We start from the raw sequence: 25,286 nt of genomic DNA on the forward strand, positions 1-25,286 counted from the left end.
GGCAATTTCAAATTTTTGTGGAAACTAATTTGTTTCAAATTTTCTAGATATGAGCATCAGTACTGGCGGGAGGCTGAAAAGTCCCAAATAAACTCGAAACTCCTTAAAACATGTTGTTTTGCATCAGGAATTGTGTTGAAATTATCTGCTCACACTGGCTATATTTTTACTTTGTTTTAAGAAAATAACAATGACATCAATGAAAAATGACTTTATTATAGGTAGATTTTTGCAGAATAATTTCTTGCCTCTGATCTAATCCTGATAGATGGAGTGTCTTTCCTCTATCCTTGCACTTAATATTCTAAACAAGTGACTTGTTTAGCTTTGAACACTTCTGAATGCTGCAGAACTTGCTAATGTTAACCACTGAATCACAAATTTAATTAAGAATCATTTCATCTGTATAGGAATTCAATCATCTGCTGTCATTTTTGGGGGGGGGGGTTCCCCCAGTCTGGGAAAATGAAGGGCATTTGATTTGGTGACATCTTCAGTCCTCCTCTCCACCCACACTTTGTCTCTGCTGCTCCCCTCACATGGCTGACAAGCTCTCCCTGCAGCCTCCATTGCTGCGAGCGAGGGAGGTGTGGAGAGGGGGAAGAGAGAGCGTTAATGAGGAGCCCGTCTCTCTTTGCCACCACAACGCCTCATACATCAAAGCTGCTCGGCCCAGTGTCAATTAAAACAGCAGTGCATGAGACACACCACCACTCATTCATAATAAAACACAGCTTTTGGCTACTGCTGAAGGTTCTCCTGCCAAAGCTGTGATGAGGCAAACATCTCGCTGGATAAATGTGACTTTGAACTCTCCTTTTCAGAACATTTTCACCCCGCATCTTGGTTATTGGTTGTACACTAACACAGAGCTGCTGATGACATCTCCATCTGCTGCATCACTTGAAAATGGAACATTATTAGGCCCTTTTGTAAATGCCCTAATGGCTCTCCAGGTAATGTACTGTATGTGTATACAGACTGTAGCAGCATAAAAGGACACTGTGCTTTTCTTTGAGAGGCTGTCTGGTGTCAACAGTAAAGCATAGCTCGTGACACCCTGACAGGATGAAACAGTGGATGAATGGACTGCTGCTTTTCATTCGGCGTTAATGGCTGGATCTTTTTGTCCTGTCACCAATAAGCATCCTGAGCACAAAGCCTTATTTTTTTTTACTTTCCTCTTTTTTTGTTTTCAGTAAATCTCCTCTCCAGGTTCTCAGTTGTCCTGTTTGGATCAGTGGTCTGTGTGACAGGCAGCTTAGTGGATCAGTCCTGTTGAAGATCCTGGGGCTGCTGGGGCATTTCCTCCAACATCAAAAATATGTATATTAGGTTAATTCCGCAGTCAGTGCCCTTGACCAAAGCACTGATTTACAGTAGAGCTGGAGATTCTGGGTCTCCGGGCGCCACACAGTGGCTGCCCACTGCTCCTCAGGAATGGATTAAATGCAGAGACCAAATTTCACTAAACCGTGCTGTGTGTATGGCTGTATGTGACAACAATAACTGATTTCATTTACATTAAGTAATGTCCGTCAACACCATCATAATGGTCAAACAAGCATGAACATCTTACTGTACACCTTCACACATCATAACAGAATTGGCCCATGTGGAAGCAAAAGAAACCGCATCCTCAAATGAAACTGAAAAAAATGAACTGCAGGTTCCTCTTATGTCATAATTTATCCATTTAAAGGTAGACATTGTGATTCCGCTGCAGTATAACACCGGCAGAATGGGAAGAACAGGAAGGCGCTCACACATTATTCCAAGAAGGCTACCGACACTGCTAGCCTGTCACACCATATACTAATTTGTGACTCAAGATGGCGCTGTGGACGGCTGCCTCGGTGTGTTGGTGCGCGTTGTTTTGTTTTGTGTGTTAAATCTGTTTTTTGTGACGGTACCCGGAGCTCTTTCACCAGAGATGAGCTCATGAACATCAACTGAGACATGAAAGCAAGCTGGTGCAGGGCAGGTGTGGTGCGAAGGTGTGGAGGGAATAAAAGACTGGGGAGGAGCACAGGAGGGAAACTGCAAACAGGACTGTGACAAGCTTATGAATGTATTTCTAGTTGAGTAATTTTGTCACAAAGTCTAGCTGCTGCTGTGCAGATTTCAATATTTTGGAGGGGGTTGAGGCTGATTTCATGGGGGCCATCGAATCTCATCCATCAGCACATATGTTTTGTAAGGAGTGTAATCACATCCACATTAAATTTTGTATCAACACAATGAGGAAATGTTGTTAATTAACATATCTGAATAACAGATTATTCAGTGACAATTTGTTTTCCAACAATGTTTCTTTCCTAATCATTTGGTAACTGACAAAGAAAGATTGTGGCCTGGGGTTAATACTAAAATAGTTGAAACCACAATCTTGTACTTGCCTTATGTTGCCTAACCACAAGAGAGACTAGGTTTGAGAGCCTTTGTCTCTGTTATCAAAGTCCCACCATCCAGCTCCACCACCACTCCACCACCTGGTGCAGTACAGAGGGCCCCCTACACTACAAAAAAAAAATGGTGCCAGAGAACATAATCCAAGTAGCAATGAAGTTTTCCGTCTAAAAGATTGGAAAAAAAAAAGATCAAATTTCTAGGTGACAGGATTGCAAATTTTGCTTAGGCCCCAAACCGATGATTTAACTCATGGCTGTGATGGGTATATGAGACAGCGTTAGTCTGTTTAATGCAACACAGCTACCATCAAATTTGGATTATTGCATTATGATTATCAGGCAGGTAAACCAGCTCAAACCTGAGTACTATGTCTTCAGACTGTCCTGTGTGCGTCGTGGCAGCATGGAGTTATACAAGGATTTACCCCTCTGACATTTATGTCATCTACAATAAACATCAGGAAGAAGTCACCAGGCAAGCTTTGTCATTTCCGAGGGGCACACGTGACGTGGGAACGAGAATTAGATTCACCAAACGTCAAACTAAACACACACCCTGCATTTCCTCTTCACCTGTGTGGCCATATCTCAGTATTTCATTCCTCCTCTGGCTACAACTCATTTACTTTCTAGTGCTTTCATGGTTCAATAAAACCTTTGTCTTATGTTTGTACATTGGTGTTGCTGTAATATTGTTAGAGATATTAGAGGAGAAAAGGCTCCACTGAGATCTATGCTACAATATCCACCCTTTAATAAACAATGTTATGTGATAAGGGAGAAGCAGTGGTGGACAGAGAAACGGAGAAGACGGGGAGGAAGAGCTTGTCCAGAAATTCAGGTCTTTGTGTAGTTTAACTGACAGATTATGAAAACATAAAGTTCATTTTATGATCTGTTTTGACGTCTCTACTCCCTGGGTCTCTCATCTAATCTCCCTCCTGCTCTGCGAACCCAAACTGTACATCTCCCACTGCCACCTAATGCTGATAACCCAAGCAAAACGGGATGTGAGATCTTGATCCAATAAAGTCAAACAGCTAAAGACAATGTTCACATTTTGGTGAATATTTATTGAGCAAATTGTCTGCAACTGGTTTGACACAGCCGGGAGACTGAGTGGAGTGGATAAGATCACACTGTTTACTTCTGAAACATGAGGTAGCATGCACACCAGCGGTCTCAGTGTCAAATAACATGGGGACCACTGGCTGCTCTGTCTTAGGGGGTCACCTTGACCACGTCCATTTGGTGCAAACTTTCAGAGACTGTGAAAGTAGCTGAGATCATGTATGAGTAAATCAGACAGGCCTGTCCAGAGAACTGCAGAAATAAAAACTTTTCCTACCAAATGAAGTAGTGTGATGGTCACTTTTAACTCCTTGACAGAAGAATCAGTCTGTATTCAATATGTTGTGAAGTTGGGCAAAACTTCTGAAATGTTAGAAGCCATGAAAACATTGTTTGTGGTCCCCCATCAACACATCAACTTTTTTTGTGATGACTCATGCATCAGTGCACCAATCACAGCTTGGCAACATTTTAATCAGAATCTGATGAGAGTTGTTGGGTTGTTTATTTATGTTATCAGGTCCCTGTCAATCAAAAGTGGGGGTAATAGACATCAGAGTCTTCCATATTTAGGAAGGGGTGAGAGAATTCAGCTGAGACAAACTTTAAAAACCAAGCAAGCACTTAGAGGCTAGTATTGAGCAGAAAGCATTTGCGTGTGTGTGTGTGTGTGTGTGTGTGTGTGTGTGTGTGTGTGTGTGTGTGTGTGTGTGTGTGTGTGAGTGTGTGAGTGATTCTTTAAATTTGAAATCAAGTGATATAAACAGCTGATCTTTATGCTCCAATTTTGCAGACTCCATAGTGGTGATTTTTCTAAGATTAAGACAAAAGAAAAATGAAAATGGGGGAAATAAAAACCTGCAGGCCAGACAAAACAATAAATTCCAAAAATGGGGGGAGGGTTTAAGAAATTGGATGGTTGGTCAGATTGACTTTCACACCCCTAATGTATCACCACTCACAAATGATAAAATAAAGCACCTCAAACTTATTTGAAGTACAGTGTTGGACTTTGAGTCCATTCACTATGGCTGTGAATGATTACTTTCATCAGCAATTAGTCTTTTTTTTGTGATTAGATGTTTTGTTTATAACCTCAAAAACAGTGAAACACAGGCATCCTGGAGACAAAGATACACACCTTAAAACTGCAACATAAGAAAGAAAGAAATAATGTTAAAAATTACATTTCCAGAGTCCTAGGTGATCTCTTAGGTCCAACCAATCGTACAAAACCAAAAGATGTGAAATTTACAATTATTTAAAATAGATTAAAGCAGTAATCCTGCACATTACAGAAGCTGGAACCCTCAAAAATGTTAGATTTTTGCTTGATAAACTGCTTAAATGACTAATTATTCCTCCGTTATTAAAGTGATTGTTGGTTAATTTAATGGTGATATGCTCATAGACCAATCATTTCTGCAATAACATAATTTTGTTACTTTCCACTCTGGTATTTGGTCTGTGTAATTAGTTCTGAAAATGACAACTGCAAGTGACCACAGAGAGACGGAGAGAGCAGCCCAGTCATGGTGTTTAATGATCTGTGGAAATGCCAACAGTGGAGCGTGAAAGCCATATGGAAACAGACAGACAGACAGACACACACACACACACACACACACACACACACACACACACACACACACACACACACACACACACACACACACACATGCTCACACATTCATCAGGCTGGCTGTAGCACACTATGACCCTAATGACAAGAATCTTTTGAAAATGGACACGACTGTTAAACCCCCCATCTCTGTTCACTTTTGCACTGCTTCCTCATTTCCTCTCTGTCACTGATTGCCCCTGTTAATCCTCTGCTGGTGTTTCCTGTGGAACTGGAGGTGTGAAGGTTATTAACCCGACGTAGACCAAGACATCTGCCCTCTCCCCCTCCAGTGGACAGTTGTTGATAAATCAAGAAAGACAAAAGGGCACAAAGTGCGTAAGAGTGTGTATATCTGGTTTGAAGTTGTATTCTGTGTTTCTTTTTACCCGTCATAGCCAAATACAACCACACTAACAACTGTAAATTCAGTTTTTATCCATCAGTAGCCTCTACCTCTTTGTAAAATTGCCATAATGAAGCCTCATCATTTCCCAATCACTCTTTCATGAAGTGTATCGCAGATTCCGCTCTTCATCCCATCCCTCTGTTTGTCAATCATTTAGTCACATCTGATGGGTTCCTCTGCCTTGATGAATCAGGATGAATTCGTCTGCAGGTGCATGTCCCTGTTATCCTTATGGCTAAAAGAACAATTTGATTGGTATTTTCGTGCTTACAGAACAGATTAAATGAATTTGACCACTGAATCACCACCCATTTCTCAAATGATGTTGTGGGAATTGTAATTTTGTGATACCTCTCTTCCAAGTCGGAGAAACAACTGAGTGTTTCAGACAAATAAAATTCAGCATGTCTATAATTTCATTCTTGCTTCTTACTTATTCATGCTCTTGATCATTTTTATGTACTGACAGTAGCAGGGCCAGAGGTGTGGCATGTGCCCCTCATGTCAGTTTCAGCTTTTCAACCAACAGCAATAGTTTTACTTAATGCTGTTCCCTAGTCTTGGCCAAAAAATCAGAAATATATTGTATATCTGTCCAAAATCAAAACTAAACTGTACTAAGCTCCTTGTGTTTCTTTGTGCACTACATTAAGTTACACAGCTTTGTGTGCATGCAGTAACTGACAGCCCAAGTTGGCCTGATTGGCTGAAACACAGAGCATCATAAGTGTGTACAAATGAGACAAGAGGGAACACAAAGTAATGTGTTTAATGTGTAATCTTAATATATAATATGAAGGAATTAATTTAATATTAGGTTACCTCAATAGTAAAATACAGCTGTAGTAATCAATGCACTGTTAGGATCCTGTCTCTCCCTGTGTGTCTCCTCTCCTTTTTCCCTGTGTTTGTGTCTGTCTGTCTGTCTACCCCTGGATCGATGGCTGGGCAGCCCCTCACCTGCTGCTAGCTCCTCCTACTGCAACTCACCTGTTGCCACTCTCCCTGATATGGGAGAGTATTTAAGACATGGACTTCCTGCTCCTCGTCGCCGGATTATTCCTCTTCTCCATGTTGAGTTTGATCAGTTGGTTTGTAAGTACAAGTCTTGTTGTCTGTTCACTTCTTCAGAGAAAATTTGTTTTTTTTGTTGTCCCTTTTCTCAAGCCATTTATTGTGCTGTGTTTTTCTTTGTTTCAGTGCCTGTCTGCCGCTTCCACGCGTGCCTCGATCCATACCCGCTTCGTCGGTGCTCCCTTAGTTCATCCACTCCTTTTGAGTGCGCCTTTTGTTTATTTATCATTCCACTCGTTGAGCGTGTTTTCTGTTCTTCGTTTTAATAAATTACTCCTTGGTTTTACACAATTCCTGTCTCCTGGTTCTGCATCTCTGGGTCCTAATACTTGGCGGCTGCAAAGCCTTAACATGCACAGCTTAAGTTTTTTGCTTGTTTGTTTTTCCATGACACTTGCTAGCCTCTGGACTCTGTTTGCTAAGAGAGATGAGTTTATCGTGCAGTTTTAGCAGTTTTAAGCAGACTAGTGAAGATGGCCTGACTGTGCTGGCTAGCTAGCACCATTAGCCACAATGCTAGCCACCATTGCAACTCTGTTCCAACAACAATAAGTACTCAAGGAGCCATGACAATCTTTACTCTCAAATAACTGCATTTCCTTCTGTGGTTTTGCTTGTTTAAATGCCAGTTTGTCCTTGCATAAAAATATCTCAATATCAACCGCTGTTCCCTGTGAATTTGATAAGATAAGCCAGCTGAACAAACTAGCAAACTCAGTGCTGCCTGAAAATGATGTCAGAGGTATGAGATATGTCAGTCACATGGTGATCAGTTCAGTCAGACTCTGCTGGAGGTGAAGTGCTGCATACTCTGCTACAAGTTCAGAGAATTCTCTTAAACCACTAGATAAGATCTGAAATGCATTAGGTCTTATTCCCATTTTGGAGCGTTCAGGCCTCTCACAGTGGTCCTGTTGACTGCAAAAATCAGGTAGAAACAGTAACAGTAATCATGGCTTCATTCCATTCAGGTGTGTGACTGCAGAGGCATGGTACTGTGCATGGCAGCCCTATAGGCATGTCTTAATAGAACAGAGCCATAGACAGTGGTGTAGCTACACCTGTGCTTTTCGTGCTGGGACAAGTCAAAACATAGACCTGTTTTTATCCAAAAAAAGTGATGTTAAAGCTAAGCTCTGATAAACCCAAATCAAAGTAACTACATGCACAGATAAACAGTGCAGTGAAATGTAATTGAGCAAACATTAAATCTCCCAAAAATGGAGGAAGGCCTACAGTATAAAATGACCAGTTACAATAGTTTAATATGCACTTTCTTGCCACTTCTAGTTGATCACCTGTGCTGCCCACAACACTGAGGATCTGACCCACATGACCCTAACACTTCTCCTCAGGACAGCTGTGGTAAAACTGCTTGAATATTCATGAGTTTTAGCTCATTAAAGGTGGCTTCACAATCAGTGAATGTGCGTGCCATCATTTCCTTTGTCCTCTTCATCCCTCCAGTCACTGTTTACCTGGCAGTTCCTGCTTCCTTCTCTTTGGTTTATTGTTTTTTGATTTTATCCACTTTATTTCTATTAAATTTAATTCATGCTTTAATCTAAAATAGGGCCTTTTTGGTGTGCATTAGTGTTTTATTGTTTATCTATCTAGTGTTTTAGTCAGGAGCATGAATGATGGTTAGAGGGGTGTTAACTCTAGAACTCTTGGGTGGGTAACTAAGGACCCGACGTGAACAACTTCCAAATCGTTACAGTCCAAACAAACTAGGTTGTCAGTCTAGCTTCCTGCCAAGAGACTTTGAAACAGACGTGTTAACTTTCTTCTTAAAGCAAAAGTGTCATTAAAATTACTCCCATGTAGTTACACCCACAACCTGGAAATGTACTATTCAGAACCAAACCGGACCCGCTGTCGGCTGGCAGCCCATCGCTCCTGGTCTGCCGCGGAGGAAGGCTTACCAGGATGGGTTAAATGCGGAGAAAATAATTTCACGAAGCATGGCGTGTGTGCAGTCTCCTCCCTGTATCATGTGTGTGCAGTGATTAATAAAGTGAAATCTTAATCTTAATAACAACTGCTTGTGTGTTGCCACGGCGGCTAACCTTAGCATTGCTAATGTACTATCATCTGTGCTCTCCACCTTAATTCCCAGCCCAGGACCTGACCCAGGCCCAGTTGACCATATAAAATGTGGACCTGAACCCCTATGGGTCCCAGGTCAAGTCTCAGTTCCTCAGGTCTTGCTTCTTCAAATTCGGGTCAACCTGTGATGACCTCTACTGTAGAGCACCTTGTATATCACTAACCCATTAGTTCAGGGAGAGCACTGAGGTCACACTTGCACTGGCTGATTCATTATCAGTGGCTCATTCTTCAGCTGTTTAGCTACTAGTTGATAATCAGTGTCCAATCCTGTTCTTGCAGGTGTACAGCACGGGCATTTTAACCTGACACTCCTCGTTATCACTCTGTTTATACCCTCAGGCCAACACTATTGGGTTCCCTCCACCGGCCCAATGCCCTCCTTCTGAGCAAAGTAAATAGCATTGCTTATTTAACAAAGATTTACTGTTCATCCATGTGTTTATGAATGGGGTTCCAGCAGAATCCTTTTGTAGAGTCTATTCTAGCAAAATCTATACAAATAAAGCTTGACTGACTGATTCAGTGTTAGTGGGTGTGTGGTTGGTGGGCTGGTTAAGCCACTGGCAAGACCATACTGGATCAGTTGGAACTGCATCTCCCTCTTGACCATCCAGTTTTGTAACAGCTGACTGGAGAAATGAAGTGGTGCCTCAACTCCAGTTAGTGCTCAGTCCGAGCTTGAAGCACCTCATACCTGCCACTTCAAATGCTAACTGTCACATCTTTGCTTTGGATGATCACAGGAAAGGGTGACAAATGATGCAATTAATTCTGAGCGACACCAGCAGTGTCGTGCACAGGCAGTCCCTCAGGCGAGCAGATGACTGTTTCTCTCTGACTGTGTAGCTTTTATCAATAGTTTCATAGTGGAGAGATGGAGCGAGGAAGGAGTGGAGCTTACCTGTCTGGAATGATCCTGTCCATAACTCAAAGCACTTCAAAACAAAGAGAATGCATATTTCGAGTGAAATCGGCATGCTTCCAGACAGCATCGCAGATGGAAAACGAAGCGCGGTCCTCCTGAAGGACAAGCTGTTCCAGTGGCTGACTTTTTTCTTCTGAGGCAGTGAAGGGAGAATAATGGATGAATCTCCTCTGATTCAGTTGGCTCACCTTCTACCTGAGCTGTGGAGATGAAACAGGGCCAAGCCAGGTTGGCCAATCGGTTCCTTTAATTCAGACATCTCCTCACCTGATTAGTTCCCTTGATTGTTTTGGCAGCCCTGCCAAGTGAAGGACAGTAATTTGATAACAGGAAGCAAATGTGCTTGCTACGCTCTTGATTAAACAGTCGCAATCATCAGCTACAGGATGGCATCCAGCACCCCGCTCTGTGCGATGTAGTGAGCTTTACACGCAGGTGTGATTTGAAGGCATGTAGTTTAACCATATAGTAGAGTCTGCGATGGTGTTGATGGTGATCTCTCAGAAGTGTTGCTTCTTGGCAGAAAGGAGAAAATACTCGTGTAACGTGAACATTACCCATGCTAACACCAATGGAGCTCTTTAAAACTGTACTTGACATGTCAGTGTTGTTTAATAATAATTAGGTCCAATTGAATAAAAAAAAGATTCATATAAATCAACACCAAATGGATGCATTTGGTGTGGTGATGCACTGCGCTATGTTACAGCAACAACCCAGCAAATGTCCCTGGTGATAGAAAGTGAGATTACAAGTACATAGTCTCTTGTTCTGACCGTAACTTAATTCCACCTAAATGTTTGATCAGTACATGTTGAAGAAATCAATGGAGAGAAATGCGCTTCTGATTATGCATCAGAGTTTTTCAGAGTAATACAAAATGTAAGACGCCTGTGCGTCTCACAGGCATAAAACCGTGGCATGAAGCATATATACTTGCTTCAAGTCTCTTTTGTTGATAAAGCTGAATAAATATATTAATCTACATACTGCCACACACTGAGCAGCACACTGCTCTAGTTTTTAATCCAGTCCCATAGACTCAGCATCTGTTGGCCTGTTTCATTACAGACAATAATAGACATCATCTGCTCTCATCAGTCTTTGGTTATAAACAGGAGCCTATTTGTTGGTTCTCTTAACTTCTTATAATTCCTCTCATCTTCTCTCCTCTCTCGAACTTCGTCAGATCCCATAGGATTATGAGGGGGAACATTGTTTAGTGTGAGATCATCTAGCGGGCATAATAATTAAGGACTACTAGTTTGGACTCAGAGAAAGCTGGCCCCCAACACACACACACACACACACACACACACACACTTTTGCACCAGGTTTGCTAAGAGCTAAAGCTATGTATTGTGGGTTAAAATAGGAAACTAGCTTACTTTTCACTCAGGTTCAGTGTAAAATTGATCAGGAATACTAACACCTATCAAAGGAAGGCAGAGATAATAAACCCCTTTAAATAGATGGGCACAAGAGTTAACCCAGCACTGCATTACAGACCACCCTTTGTATGTCAGTACTGATGTTACATAATATGTAGTACCGAGGTACTGATGTAGTTTAAAGCTTTGTAGTTTAGCACAGAACCAAAAACTAGGGGTGTCCTCTTTCATTAAATAATCTTTTTATGGAATTTGTAAATATTCTGTATCTACCAATAAACAGGATTTTGAGAGTTGTTTCACTTGTGTTGGATGAGATCAAAATGGTAAGATTCTCTGAGAAGTTTGACTGCCAGTGGCTGTAACCCAGTGGTTATCCTTTAATGAGGAACCTCCATACAGAATTCAGTTCTCTGGACAGAAGCGTGGGAGCTCACTGGCTTTGTCTTCAACTCCTGACATTTTCTGTCAAAGCTGCAACGCCTTTCACTCCCTTTAACATCCTCTGAAGTAGTTGAAGAGGAGGAGGGTGGAAAAGTGGCCCTTCAGCCTATAATGATTTTAAGTGAAATATATGAATGTACATAGTCAGTAGGAGGAACATTCATATAAAAAACAAACTTCAGCAGCATCTCCTGACTAACATTATGTGCTGTAAACTCCACAAAGTTAAACTTTACAGCACGTCAGTCAGTCCTGAATGTCTGTAATTTTACAATATGTCACGACTCAAGCCCACTCAGGAGTGCTCCTGCAATGAAAACGCCTCCAGAGAGAGACGGGTTTCTAATTCTAATATACTGTGTGTTTTTTCTGGGGTGAAGAGACAGTCAGGTCTCAGCCAGAACAACAGAGCAGGTGAGACTTCAAACATCTGTGGACATGGCTTTGGCTTGGTTTGGTGAAATGGAGAAAGAGGAGGAGAGCAGAGAGGAGACGGAATGAAGAGAGGAGGGAAAGGTAGAGCCTGCAGAGTGAACCCTCTGATTTAAAGTATTTAAGCCATTTATGTTATCAATTAGGGCTGCACGGTGGCGCAGCAGGTCGTGCACGTGCCTCACAGCAAGAAGGTCGCAGGTTCGATTCCCAGGTCGGGCCTTTCTGTGTGAAGTTTGCATGTTCTTCCCGTGCATGCGTGGGTTCTCTCCGGGCACTCCGGCTTCCTCCCACAGACCAAAAACATGCTCATTAGGTTGATTGGTGACTCTAAATTGGTGAGTGTGAGTGTGAGTGTGAATGGTGTGTGTATGTGCCCTGCGATCAGCTGGCGACCGGTCCAGGGTGTACCCCGCCTCTCGCCCGTTGACAGCCGAGATAGGCCCCCCCCCCCCCCCCCCCCCCCGCGACCCCGAAAGGGATAAGCGGCATACCTGCTGCGCCACCGTGCAGCCCCTATATTTTAATTATTTTTTTTATATTATATTTCTATATTTTTAATTATTGCAATTAATTTGTCTTTTTTTTTAAAGGCTCAATAATTTAACAGCAGACCACTTCAGTTTTTAGCAAATGTTAGACAAACTGGATGAAATAATGAACAATCATGTCGCTAAGTGCAACTGTGTGGCTCACTGATGTGTTTTTAATGGTTTGTGGGCAACAATTGAGACTGACAACTGACAAAGAATTGAGAGCATTCTGATAGATATGGATGTCTGACACAATATTCTCTTGTCGTAAAATATGTACTTACGGTACACTTGATTGACACAATACATAATCCACCAAAAAAAACAAAAATAACTTGCAAAATGACTTACTCTGCAAAAAAAACACTTTATATTAGGATAAATATTATAAGTTCATATAGAGATTCTCATGTCAATTATTTGTGCTGTTATAGTTATTTAAAATGACACTTATTCACTGACTTCTACACTAGCTTCTACACAGCAGCATAGTAGTTCTTGTTGCTTCACCTGGTAATTGTAAGGAGGAAGACTAGATTCACATGCAAATTAATTTATGGAGTATACTTTATGAAGCCACAAATGAAAGGAACCTGCCAACATGGTAACAGCTGTATTTTCACAATGCAGAAGAAACAGAATGAGATGAGGCTGTGCTGACAAACAAAGCAGTGTCTACTCCATGAGCTTACTATTATCATTATTAAACACCTTTTAAAAAGGGACTGATGCTCTATTAACCACTTCAGCACCACACTGTTAAGCTGTAGTCAACATCTCCTCCAGCACTGATGCACAGCAGAGTGAGTGCTGTGTGCATGCTGGTGCAGAGGCACCCTGATTTCATCCTGCAACTTTTGGAGGAAACCAATAGGGAAAGGGGGTGTGTGACTTTTTGAGGTATAATCTACGATAATTAGAAGGTTATGTTCTAATAATTAAAGAATGATCATGCAAAAAATAATTGTAATAAAATGATTAGTGCTGTCAAAAATATTGCGTTATTAACGCGTTAACGAAAATCAATTTAACGCTGTCATTTTTTTTATCGCAAGATTAACGCTCTTTGCAACCTACTGAACTTGTAGGTTTTTTATAATCTCTGGCCACTGCTAGTAATGTAAGAAAAACTACAGGATCCAGTTATAAACCGGAAACAAAACAATAGGCACGCCCCACGCACGTGTTTGGTTTTGCCTGCTCGCTAGCTGTGAAAAAGAAGGCTACAGGTTTGTGTGGATGTCAAGCGCAAAACACCGAAATGGATGCGAAAAAGATTCTGAATGGAAAGTTTAGTTTCAAAAAGTTGCCAGATGGATCGACTGACAAGACCAAAGTTATCTGAGTGTATTGTTGGTGTGAACTGAGTTATCACCGCAGCACATCCAGTCTGAAATACCACTTGATGGCCAAACACATGACGAATGCGAATTGTCCACCAGCTCCTTGTCAAAACCAGGCGACAGTGGATGGCTTTCAACGGAGGCATATGGATACCGCAAATAAGAACAAGCTTACTGCAGCCATAGCCAAGTAATGTTTGTTCTTTCTGGAGAGAAATAAGAGGCTGGGTTGATAAGCCTCTGGTGATTATTCACCAAAGAAAAAGCATAGAAAAGCATTTTATAGTCTGACTGCTTGTATGTTCAAAGGAAACTTAAGAAAGCAAAGTTTAAGCCATGGTTTAACTGCACTATAGCCTGAGTCCTAGTTTACAATGATGTGTACTTTGTAACTTTATTTTGGATCACCTTGTTTTGATCCCTTAGAAAGGGTTGTTGAAGGGGCTTTTTTGTAACCAAGCATTTATTTTTTTGTCATCTGTTTATTGACAGTGTTAAATTGTGTGAGATTTGATTCATTCAAAGTGAGAGTGTTAGTGTGAAATAACACAACACTTTATTGTTTTCAATTAAAAAAACATTTGCACAAAGCAAGCCTGTCAACTTTTCCATGTTGATAAGAGTATTAAAATGATAATTGATGGGACATTTAGAATAGATAAAAATGTGCGATTAATTTGCAATTAATCGCGAGTTAACTATGACATTCATGAGATTAATCGCGATTAAATATTTTAATCAATTGACAGCACTAAAAATAATACATAAAATAAATAGAAATATGAAAAAAATCAAGATATCAGAATCTGGTTGAGTGGACATGATTGTCTGCCCGGCCTCCTTGCTACATGGATGGTCACTCTTTGCACTCCCTGCTGGTACTGCATCTTCATACACGAGTGTACTTCTGTATGAAGTGACACTGACATGCTTTCTTCAAGTACACCTGAGAGTCCCCACCATATCAGTGGGGTTACGACACTAACATTAAAATGAATATTAAAACACACAGACCTGTCCTGGTGGAGTGGTTTTTCTCCTCCTGTTTGAGGATCTGGTTGCATTCCTCTTGAGCCTTCATGTGCTGAACCACCAGGGCACAGTCTGGGTGCATGGCCTCTGTCTAAGAACAGAGAGAATAGCAGAGTAGTTACACATGAAAAGACTCAGCGTGGCGATACAAGGTTTTATGGGGCAGCCATATTAGCAAATGTTTATACTGACAATGATACCAGAAGTGGGCAGGAATCACTGGATAATCAATCAATAATGTCTGAGCCAAATATGGAAAGGATGACATTACTGTTACGACCCCTAGTTCATGATGGAAAGCGGGAAGCAACATAAACCAGATGTTATTGGTTAAAGTAAAGTTATTTATTTTAAAGATAAGGAAAATAATAAGTACAAACAAAAACCAGAGGCAACTCTAAAGGAAATGGGCCTACGAGTGCTGATAAATCAAAAAACAATAAAAACCAAAAGAGGACTCTCTGGAACTACACTAATCTACCAAACAAACAACAACCAAAAAAAAAAAAAAAACAACAACCCAGAAACAAAACCCTCTCTACTTAACTAAAGTTTAACAAAAACAGCAGATCAGCACCCCTTCCTCCTAATGTGTTCTAAACAAAAATCTCCACTACCAGTGGCGCTATTAATCATCAGTTTTTAAAGTTGGCCCTGGCCCATTCCTTTACAAATTTCGGTAACGCCTCTCAGTCTGCACAAATTCACTCGACTGGCGCGCTGCTCTTCAGCCGCCTGGAGTGCCGGTCCGCTCGAGCCTTTCAATGTCCCATCCTAGATTGGCGCCTGGTGATTGGTGAACAGCTTCGTTACTGCACCAATCCAGGGAGCTGACAGCCAACGGTGGGAGGTGGGAGGCGGAGGGAGATCACACCTCCAGGACGAGCCAATCCTGCGCGGAGATCCGCTATGCCTGATCCGCACACACACACTCCTCCGAAGCACGGCATGTTAAGCACAAAAAAAGGGGGAGGAATGTCGGTGGCCGTAACAATTATATTGTCAATTTAACATTGATGCAGATATTTTATACAACATTACCAACAGGACATGATTCTTTTCAAATATAATTGGTGGTACAAGGCACAACAAAAATGCAGTGGCACCCGGTGGCCATCGTAAATACAATTATACAAAAACACCATCAAAATAACAGCAATATAAACATCTAAACTTCCATGAAGAATTTTTGATGCGTAATACAGAGCTACTTAGAGCTGAAATTCTTAAATTTGATCAGTTAAAATATTAGATTTTTTTTTTTTTTTTTGTCATTTTAATGGTTAACATATTTGGGTGTTTGAACTATGTGCTACTATTCATCACATTACCACGCCAATAATGTTTCTTCAAAACACAGCCATTCCATAGCATCTTTGTAGGTTTGCACATTGAAATCAAAACATCAATGCTAAATATAATCTTATAGACTTCGGTAGCTGGCTTAGAATTCAGCCTTTGTACATGTGGCTGATTCATATATTCAGCTACTCTAAAAGCATCTATGTGATTCAGCAAAGAAGCCAGAAGGACAAAAGTAAACATTGGCTTATATACGCCTTCACACTGTGGGAACAACCAAAGGAAGAACAGGCAAACTGAAACTTTATAAAACTTTATTTAATTGCTATTGATACCAAGTAAGCAGTGTTTGAGGGTGGAGAACTGACACATTCATCTCTCCATCTTTATGCTTGAATGTTGCTCTGTAGCCCCGACGTTCATGTGAGTTTAATCTAATCCATGTTTAATACAATGATATTATCATTGAGGATGTTGGTGGTTCTCCTCCATTGATGAACCTCTGCAGGGTAATCACCACCCGACAGCTGAGACGTGGGAGTTCAGTAACTTCTTCTTAAAATCCTGACACCTGCTGTCAAGGCTCCTCTGCCTGCACTTCCTGTCACATCCTGTCAACGGGAAGAGGGGGACAGGAACCTTCCAGCCCAGATAGGCCTATATCAGTCTAAGAAGATGCATTAATTCAAATATACAATGCAATATATTTCACAAAAGATATATATTCCAGTGGCATCTCCACCCTGCAGTTCAATTAATTGTGTTCAATCATGCAGCAAAATTGATCTATTCTGCTGGGAGAGAAGTGAGAAATAATCCCTATAATGGATTTGAGAGTGTGTAATTGATTTCAGTCTGTGTGTTGGGTTGGAAATGTGTGAACCATCGCAGGTAGAACACCTGCCTGTTGGACAGATGGAGACACTGCAGGTGAACGTGACATTTGACCTCATCCTGTCACAGCGCTGCAGTGTCCAGGATTAACACGAGAGGAGGCATTCACTGCTATTGGACAGAAAGACCTCCTGGCCTGTTGCAGGATATGTTACCCTACAGCTGTGAGGTTGTTATCCATAGGTCAGTGTGTGTGTGTGTGTGTGTGTGTGTGTGTGTGTGTGTGTGTGTGTGTGTGTGTGTGTGTGTGTGTGTGTGTGTGTGTGTGCGTGTGTGTGTGTGTGTGTTTGTGTGTGTGTGTGTGTGTGTGTGAAGCGATCAAATGAAACCCCAGCTAGAAGTGTCCCTAAAAGGGACATTTATATATTACTGAATGGGTTTTATTTGTTCTGGAGGAAAGGTTATTGTCGTCTGGATTATTTAGTTTTTATGGAATTGTTTAGATATTTTTACATTTTGGTTTGGGATAAATATTGGAAAAGTAAACATATGATGTCACTGTGGACTTTTTCTCTAAACTTAACCAAGTGACAGTGAATGCTTTGCACATATATTCGCTAACATCATTCAGTTCTGTTCATTAACATAATCTGAACAGCATTAAGTTTCTTTTAAAATCTATTCACACGTCAACACTTGTCACATCCTTGCTTCATGGTCTCTCCTGTATGTGTTTGAAAGCAGAGTTTGTTTGTAGATCTCTTGAGCTAGCAGGATGAGGTTGAGGTAAATGACCTGCCAACTTGTTGGACAGGTGGAGTTTTAGCTATGCTAGCAGCATAACTGTCAGTTGGTCCACCACTTTAGTCCAGACTGAAATATCTCATCAACTATTAAATGAATCGACATTCATGATCCCCAGTGGATGAATCCTGCTGGCTTTGATGATCCCCTTTCCTCTTGTGGCACGAGCAGATGGAAGTTTTCACTTATCCAGTGAAATATCTCAAGATCTACAGGACGGATTGGCAAAAACTTTTGTAAATTAATGTTTCTCAGACAGTGAATCCTAATCACTTTGATGATGCCCTCACTTTTCCTCATCACCATGGTTTTGAGTGAAATGCCTCAACAACTGATGGCTGTACAGAGAGATCTAATCACAACACAAATCAAATCAGGCCACCATGAGATGCCCGACAGCGTCTTGAAAGTAATGCATTCTGAAAGCATTAACACTCTGCACTTAAATGCCATTTTCCTCATCCAGATGAGATATCCAGCAGCCTGTTTCACTAACTAAACAAGTGCTATTCTTGCAACCCATGCATGAGCATACAAATGCCCAGAAGAACAAACAAATGTATCTGCAATTTGCAAGCGACAGTTATTTGTCAAGTGAGACGCTGCTATCATTTGTAATCTGTGTGTAAGCAGTGCTTGCAAATCCCTTTCGTGAAACTGTCCTCATGTACTGACTGAAAGCTAATAGCAGGTGTACAGTATGTGGGGTATATGAGAGACAGCAGTGCAGTGGCTTTCCCTTTTTATTGTGTTTCATTCAATAACTAGAAAAGGCCTGAAGAGGTAAAATGATCCATGGTTGAACTGAACAGTATTACCAAAAGGCACATAAGGTGAAGTTCATTTTGTGTAGCAGAATTTTGTTTTATCTTGTTCCCAAAAATTAGTGTGCAACCCCTTCTGGGCGTTACAACTCTCAGGTTGGGATCTGCTGCCTTATACAGTAAATCCAGGCATCGTGATAAATAAACCCACCAGTTCCTTGCATTCTAATATGCTTGGGTGATACCATAAGAGTGACATGAATGATGACAAAGGCTCCTCTTGTCAGATATCCTCTTCATATTCCAACTGTTCAAAATTAAATCCTCTCATTTTCTATTTAAAGGATTATTTCATAAATCCACAGAGCCCCCTAAGCCTATGACATGAGGAGAATTTGCCATAATAAGGCTAAATATTTACACTATTCATTTTAACTGGGTGGCCCATCAACTCCTACATCATGGATAGTTTATACCTGCAGCAGCAACAAGTGAGTCTGTGTAGCTGGAAAACTCGATCTGGCAGCTTGATCTGGCAGCGTAGCCTCACTCTGACACAAAACATCACAGTCATATCTGCCCTGCAGGTTTATGGAACAAACCTACTTTATGCAAGCAAGATAGCGGCACAACATGATGTCTTATGGCGGAATACGTGGAGTTTTACAGTTTAGCGATGTGCAGAGAATCTAGTGCAATTCATATAATGAGGTTCAGTTTTCTCAGCTTCCTAGGCACAGAATAGTAAAATTAGATCTGTGTGTGTGTCTGAGTTCAGACCTGGAGTGACATTTCTGCATGTACTTTAATTATTATAACCCTCTATCCAAATGAAACAGTTTGCGTGGCTGTAATGTCATTTAAATTCAATCACTGTCTTAACAGGGTCATTATCAGAGGGCGCCAGTCGCCTCCAGTCAACCTTTACCTCGCTGCCATCATTTACATTCAAAATTTCACAGTGATACAAAGGACAGGTATTTGCCAGGTCTCTGATGTATTTAGAAAGCAGCAATGGTTCCAATGTCCAGGTCAAGCAATTCACAGTTTGTCTGACACTTTGATTTATGACATAATACACAACTAACTGCTTTCTGTTTTAGAAAAAAATCACCCACTACAAAAGGTAACTCACAGAATCTAGAAAAAACAGAGGGCATTTCTTCCACACTGACCTCTTTGCACTGGTCACCTGTGGCCTTTCAAATTGGTTTTAAGGTTTTGCAGCTTGTTTTTAAGGCAGAGGCATGACTTGCCTCTGGCTGGAGACAGAGGGTAGTTTGTCGTTTGACGTCAGGGCTCAAAAACTCTGGAAATGCCTTCTGTTTAAAATCAGCGTCCTTTTCAACTCTACAAGCAATAGAATGAAATTACTGTATCTTAGTGCATATTTGAGGTACTTGTGCTTTACTTTTTTTTTTCTCTTTTTAATCTATGCTACTTTGGAACTTGTTCTCCACATACATAGGACAATATTAGCATTGTTTTTTTTATTACATGATCATTACATTTAGCTATAATTACAAGTTACTTTGCAAATTCCGATTTAACATACTGAGTAACAGTGAACCAGCTACAACAGGAAAATGCTGCTTACCAATGCAGAAGTAATTTTAATACATTAATATAAAGGGTTAAGCCTCACAGGAGCATAAGGAGTACTTTTACTTTAGATACTTTGAGTAAATTTTTCTTATGCCATTTATGTATTCTTACTCAATGTTAGTCAGTTGAGTGTAAAACAAACAAACAAACAAACAAACAAACAAACAAACAAACACACAAACAAACAGTGTTTACATTCAGCATTACTCACCAAAATGCACTACGTGTATCCTTGAGCTCTAACAAATGTCTCAAATGCATTTCCTTCCTTGCTAAGCAGATTTTTCCAAGAAGTTTGAGACCTTCATTGTTTACATCCATGTTTACTATCAAGCGCTTTCCCTGCCTTTTCTGCTGCATTGCTGTGTTTCTTGGTGCCTTACCACCACCTGTAGATCAGTGGAATAGGAATATGTATACCATCATTCATGCATCACTCATCCAGTGCACTTGAGAAATAAGCTCCATAGCACCACTAGACATCAAAACTTTCACAGGGAACCTTTAAAGCTGCACTAGTCAATATTTTTATATAAGCATTTTAGTGTCTTTAAGTTAATTATTTTGTTTTACAGCCCACATCATTGCTGTTTTGGTTCATCTCACCACTCTAATTAACCAGCCGCAGTGGGCAACTGATTTCATAAATCCCACTGTGCACTACCAGCCAAAGCACCAAACAACAGACATACAAACTAAGCTATAGCTGCTGAACACAGTGGCATATTGTTGCTCGAGACCAAACCAGAGCTAAAAACAGAGTGAATATTGAACTTTCATCTGGTGGACACACGGCTTTAACTGAACGTCCTAATGTTATCTATGTCTGCTAGATGTATAAATTGGCACCTGTTTGCTAATACATGTTTGCTGCAACAACTTTGTGAGGCGATATTGTGTCAGTGTAGTGTTCAAAAGCTTGCACTGCTGCCCACAAGTGGCCCTGAAAATCTATGAATGCAGTTTTGAGTGAGGTCTCAAATGCAGAACTTGCAATAGAGTAATTTTACAGTGTGGTATTGCTGCTTTTACTCGATGATTCTTTAATACAATCAATTGGATTATTTCATATTTAGTATTTTTCTTCCAACAAACATTCACATATGGGTACTGCCTTGGTTAATGTAAATTAAGGACTTTGTCAGGGAATTAGTAAACCTGTTTTTGAAAATAATTGTCAAAACAAACAAACAAAAAAACCCAACATGCTCAAAAGAAAGACTGAAAATAAGAGTGTAAATGTGGATGTGCACACATTAAATCACTCCTGCTATGATCAGAATAAATGCAATTACAGCCATACTGTGGGCCAGTAAGTGACAGTAAGTCCATCCTACAGGTATCAATATTAGTGATTTACACTGAAAACACATAAAATGAGGACCTTCAGTCTGGATACCAATCAGAAGTGCAGCAGAGTCTCTGGAGGAAGCAGCTAATAAAGGAGAGGACAACACAGGATCATTAACTGCCCTTGTGACATAAAAGCAAGTCCATCATGATTTAGACCCTGATGAAGCCTCAGGTGAGCACACAGCTGAGGCAAAACTGCCTTCAAGATGGCATTAAATACAAGCCCAAATACTGATAAAATGGAATAAAACAGGAATATTCTCTTCTCTGAATCATCTGCATTATTTGAATTTCAAGCAGGCATATGTGAATATTCTGAAAAAAAGAGAAAATATTAATGCTTTCTCTTTGCTGCTGTCTGTCTGGAGCCAAAGGCAGCAGAGTCCAATGAGTGTCCAGTGTTTGTGGAGCCACACAAGGCACCAGTGGATCTTTTCTTTTTTATTGATTGAATATTTATTTGAGGTATATGTGTGTTTTCATCATGGGTTGCTCATGTTGATAGCTGAAAGTTTCTCTGATATTTATGCTTCAGTCATCAATGGTTAGGAATTTTCTCATCAGGACACCAAAAGTCAAGTCAATACTGCAGAAGTCTGGAATATTAAACCACCACACAGAATCGCCAATAACAGAGTTAAATTATATGATCACACCGCTCATGAGAAATTAGTCATGAGTCCATCAGGTAATTATGATCACAACTCAACTCAGACATGTCAGACAGCACGAGAGCAACAAGCAGATACCTGCAGAATACAGCTTCAAATCTTGTTTTTTGTATGTGAGAGCATTTCAATCATATATGTAAACTGCATGAATGTGCAATGAGTCATGCAACATTCAGATTCATTCAGATGACTTTATTTTTCCACCCATATTTATGTGGAATGCATCAGCAACTGATGACACAATAAAATATAGCAATCTAAATAACAAAAAATGGTATAGAAATGTTTAAAAACTGCTTGCAGTCATAAAATCTAACTGAATCTTTTGCCCCTTTTGTTCCACCATGACCCCTCATGGGAGGAATGTGGACAGAATTAAACATGTCAAAATTATACACCTTAGTAGACAGTCATACTTGTGCAGTAATGGCCAAAAACAACACAAAGAAAATGTAAATAAACACATACACTGTACAAAGGAGCAAAAAAAGCCCCTTTAAAAACCCAATATTAAATTAGGCAAGACTGGTTGGCTGTGATATTTTCAGTTGTAAATCATTTTTAAAATTCACCAGCGCATGAATGGATCATTTAGGATATTTTAACTAATCTGTTTATGGCTGTCAAAGCAAGGATAAGTACAATGTGATGATACTCGTCACCTGGGTCTCCTCTCAGTTTTTTAATTGGCAGACTATGGCTCCCACAATAACTGAGTTATTTACACATGCAGGGCTGAGCGAAAGAAGCTATTTTGCAAAAAGAAAAACAGCCTTAAACAACCTACACCTGCACACACACACACACACACACACACACACACACACACACACACACACACACACACACACACACACACACACACACTGTTTGTCCTGCAGCTCCACAAGGTTAACTTGAGCGTTGTCAGTGGACTCACCGTTTCCCACACCGCCAGCTGCAGAAGCAGACCCAGGAGAAGTAATGTGGCCATCCACGTCAGACACGATCCTCCACAGATGAACATACTGTGCAACAACATTTTTAAAGCTGTGCACTTTGAAAACTACGAACCGAAAAGTCAAACTATGTCCAAGGATATTATCAGTCTTCTAGAATATGAAATGACTTTGGAGACTTGGAAACACTCCATGAACTGGACCGCTCGCTGGCCGTTTGACGATCAGTCGGCTGTCTCTCCGGTGTCCGGTGCAGGACGTGGTCCGCATGAAGCGCGCAGGAGAGCAGGGACTCGACTGAGCCAAACAAGGTGCGCTCCTCCCTGAAGAGGCAGAGACGAAGAGGAGCGCACAGACGCAGCGGCGGCGCGGAGCTGCGCTGACACATGAGAGGATCCAGAGGAAGCGTCTGCTTGCGCACAGCCTGCTGGAATCACTGTCACACCGGCAGGTTTGGCTGGGTGACCTAAACTAACCTCAGAACTACGCCTACTCACTGCAGTTGACAGACATATGTCTCTGGATGATATGTATCCAGCTGTACGGTTTCCGACGTCTTTGCTAAATGTTTATTCATCAAACTATCAGAGGCTTGAATAGACACCACAACTACTGTTATCAGATGAAACGTCCAGAAAAATAACATGATTGTTATTTTTACAAATGAAAAGTTGAATTCAGAAGCAATGAAACACTATCTTGTTCAATCAAGGGTTTTTAGCGTTGGACTGATGTGACAGAGTAGTTTATGGTGGCTCTTTTGTGTAGTGTAAATGAGTTCATTCAGTCCTGTCACAGGCTGCACATTACACAAAGAAGATGATATTTACTGTATGTTGTATAACTGCAAGATTAAATCATGGTTGCCTGCAGTGTGTTTGAGTTTGTGTGTGTCTGTATATGTGTTGTGGTACAGAATGCATGCCCTTGCAGTCATGTTTCATTAGCCTACTCAGGACACTTCTTATAAACAGTTAGAATAAACATAATTTTTTGCAGGTTGACAGCAGCCAACAGAGCAACAGAACGCGCGTGTGTGTGTGTGTGTGTGTGTGTGTGTGTGTGTGTGTGTGTGTGTGTGTGTGTGTGTGTGTGTGTGTGTGTTGTGGAGGTGGGGCATTGGGGGTTGTAGCGGGTGTGTTGGAGGCACCTGCACCTTGCAGAGGACGATGGGTGACAGACAGTGCCTGTGGCTTTTCCACCAGACCACCAACTAGTCGTGCTGTGTGACTCTTATCTGGCAACAAAGCTGCAGTGCACAGAAGATAAACCATTTCTTTTGGGATTTGGATTTGCTCTTGGGACACCAATTCTTCATACCTATTGACAAACAGGTTTGTCATTGACTTGGAAACAGCCTATATGATGATTGATATGGGTGTTTTCTGATTACCACCTTGATGGTTAAGGATTGTCTCAGTTTAGGCAAATAGAACTACTTGTTTGAGGTTTGACTAAGATCAGCTCCATAGTTCAACAAAGCTAAAGACACATACTCCTAGGTCACTCCCTCATCCATACATTCATCATTTCCTTCATAATAAACTCTTAATGGTTCACTGTCTATCGATCATATTGAGCTTAAGTCAACTTTTTGAACACTTGTCATTATTTTCCGCCATTATTAACATTCATGCAGTGAATACAGTGAAGCTTTGGCAAAGTTGCATCATGGCAGAAAAATGACTTATTTGACAGTGACCTAACATTTAACACCTCAAACACAACTGAGTGAGATGCAGGATGTGGAACAGGACTGGGAGGGTAGGCATGAGGTAAGGCAGCAAGGCTGATAGAGAGCAGATTATTAGCATTAAGTGTCAGGCTGTGTCTGTGGCAGGGGACTCTGTTACTGGTAGCAATGGGAATGGCTTTAACAGGTCATACTGGATGACTACAATTTCTGACATTTGCTAATGTGTGTAGAGAGCATTTTGGCCCATAATCCACTTGGGTGCATACCACCAGGACAGTAGAAGGCATCCAGATCAGTAGGTAGAAGAAATCAAAGCTCTGCACAAATCCTGAGCTGCACCAACAACCTCAGTTTAACTGCGGGACACTGAATAATCACAAGCTGAAAAAAAAAAATTACAATAAAGACAAAAATGTTCCTTCAGTTGAGGGGAATAATCCCTTAATAAATACTGTTCATGTTTCTTGATGAGGTAACATTAGTGCAGTTCACTAAGGAAAGTACTCGACTATGATGCTCAA

At 40.9% G+C, this 25,286-nt stretch overlaps 1 protein-coding gene across 1 annotated transcript in view; it reads right to left on the reverse strand.

Annotated features, from left to right (window-relative positions):
- Positions 1-23,420, reverse strand: part of ghrhrb (growth hormone releasing hormone receptor b) — a 42,806-nt gene extending 19,386 nt beyond the window's left edge. Inside the window, exons 1-2 of the mRNA XM_070961396.1 lie at positions 23,051-23,420; positions 14,781-14,889 (exon numbers count right to left, since the gene is read on the reverse strand). Of these exons, the coding sequence (XP_070817497.1) occupies positions 14,781-14,889; positions 23,051-23,152 (211 nt within the window). The 5' untranslated portion in view covers positions 23,153-23,420. The remainder of the gene's footprint in view (positions 1-14,780; positions 14,890-23,050) is intronic.
- Positions 23,421-25,286: the final 1,866 nt, after the last annotated feature.

The sequence above is a fragment of the Chaetodon trifascialis genome, chromosome 4 (assembly GCF_039877785.1).
Source record: "Chaetodon trifascialis isolate fChaTrf1 chromosome 4, fChaTrf1.hap1, whole genome shotgun sequence".
Lineage (NCBI taxonomy): Eukaryota > Metazoa > Chordata > Actinopteri > Chaetodontiformes > Chaetodontidae > Chaetodon > Chaetodon trifascialis.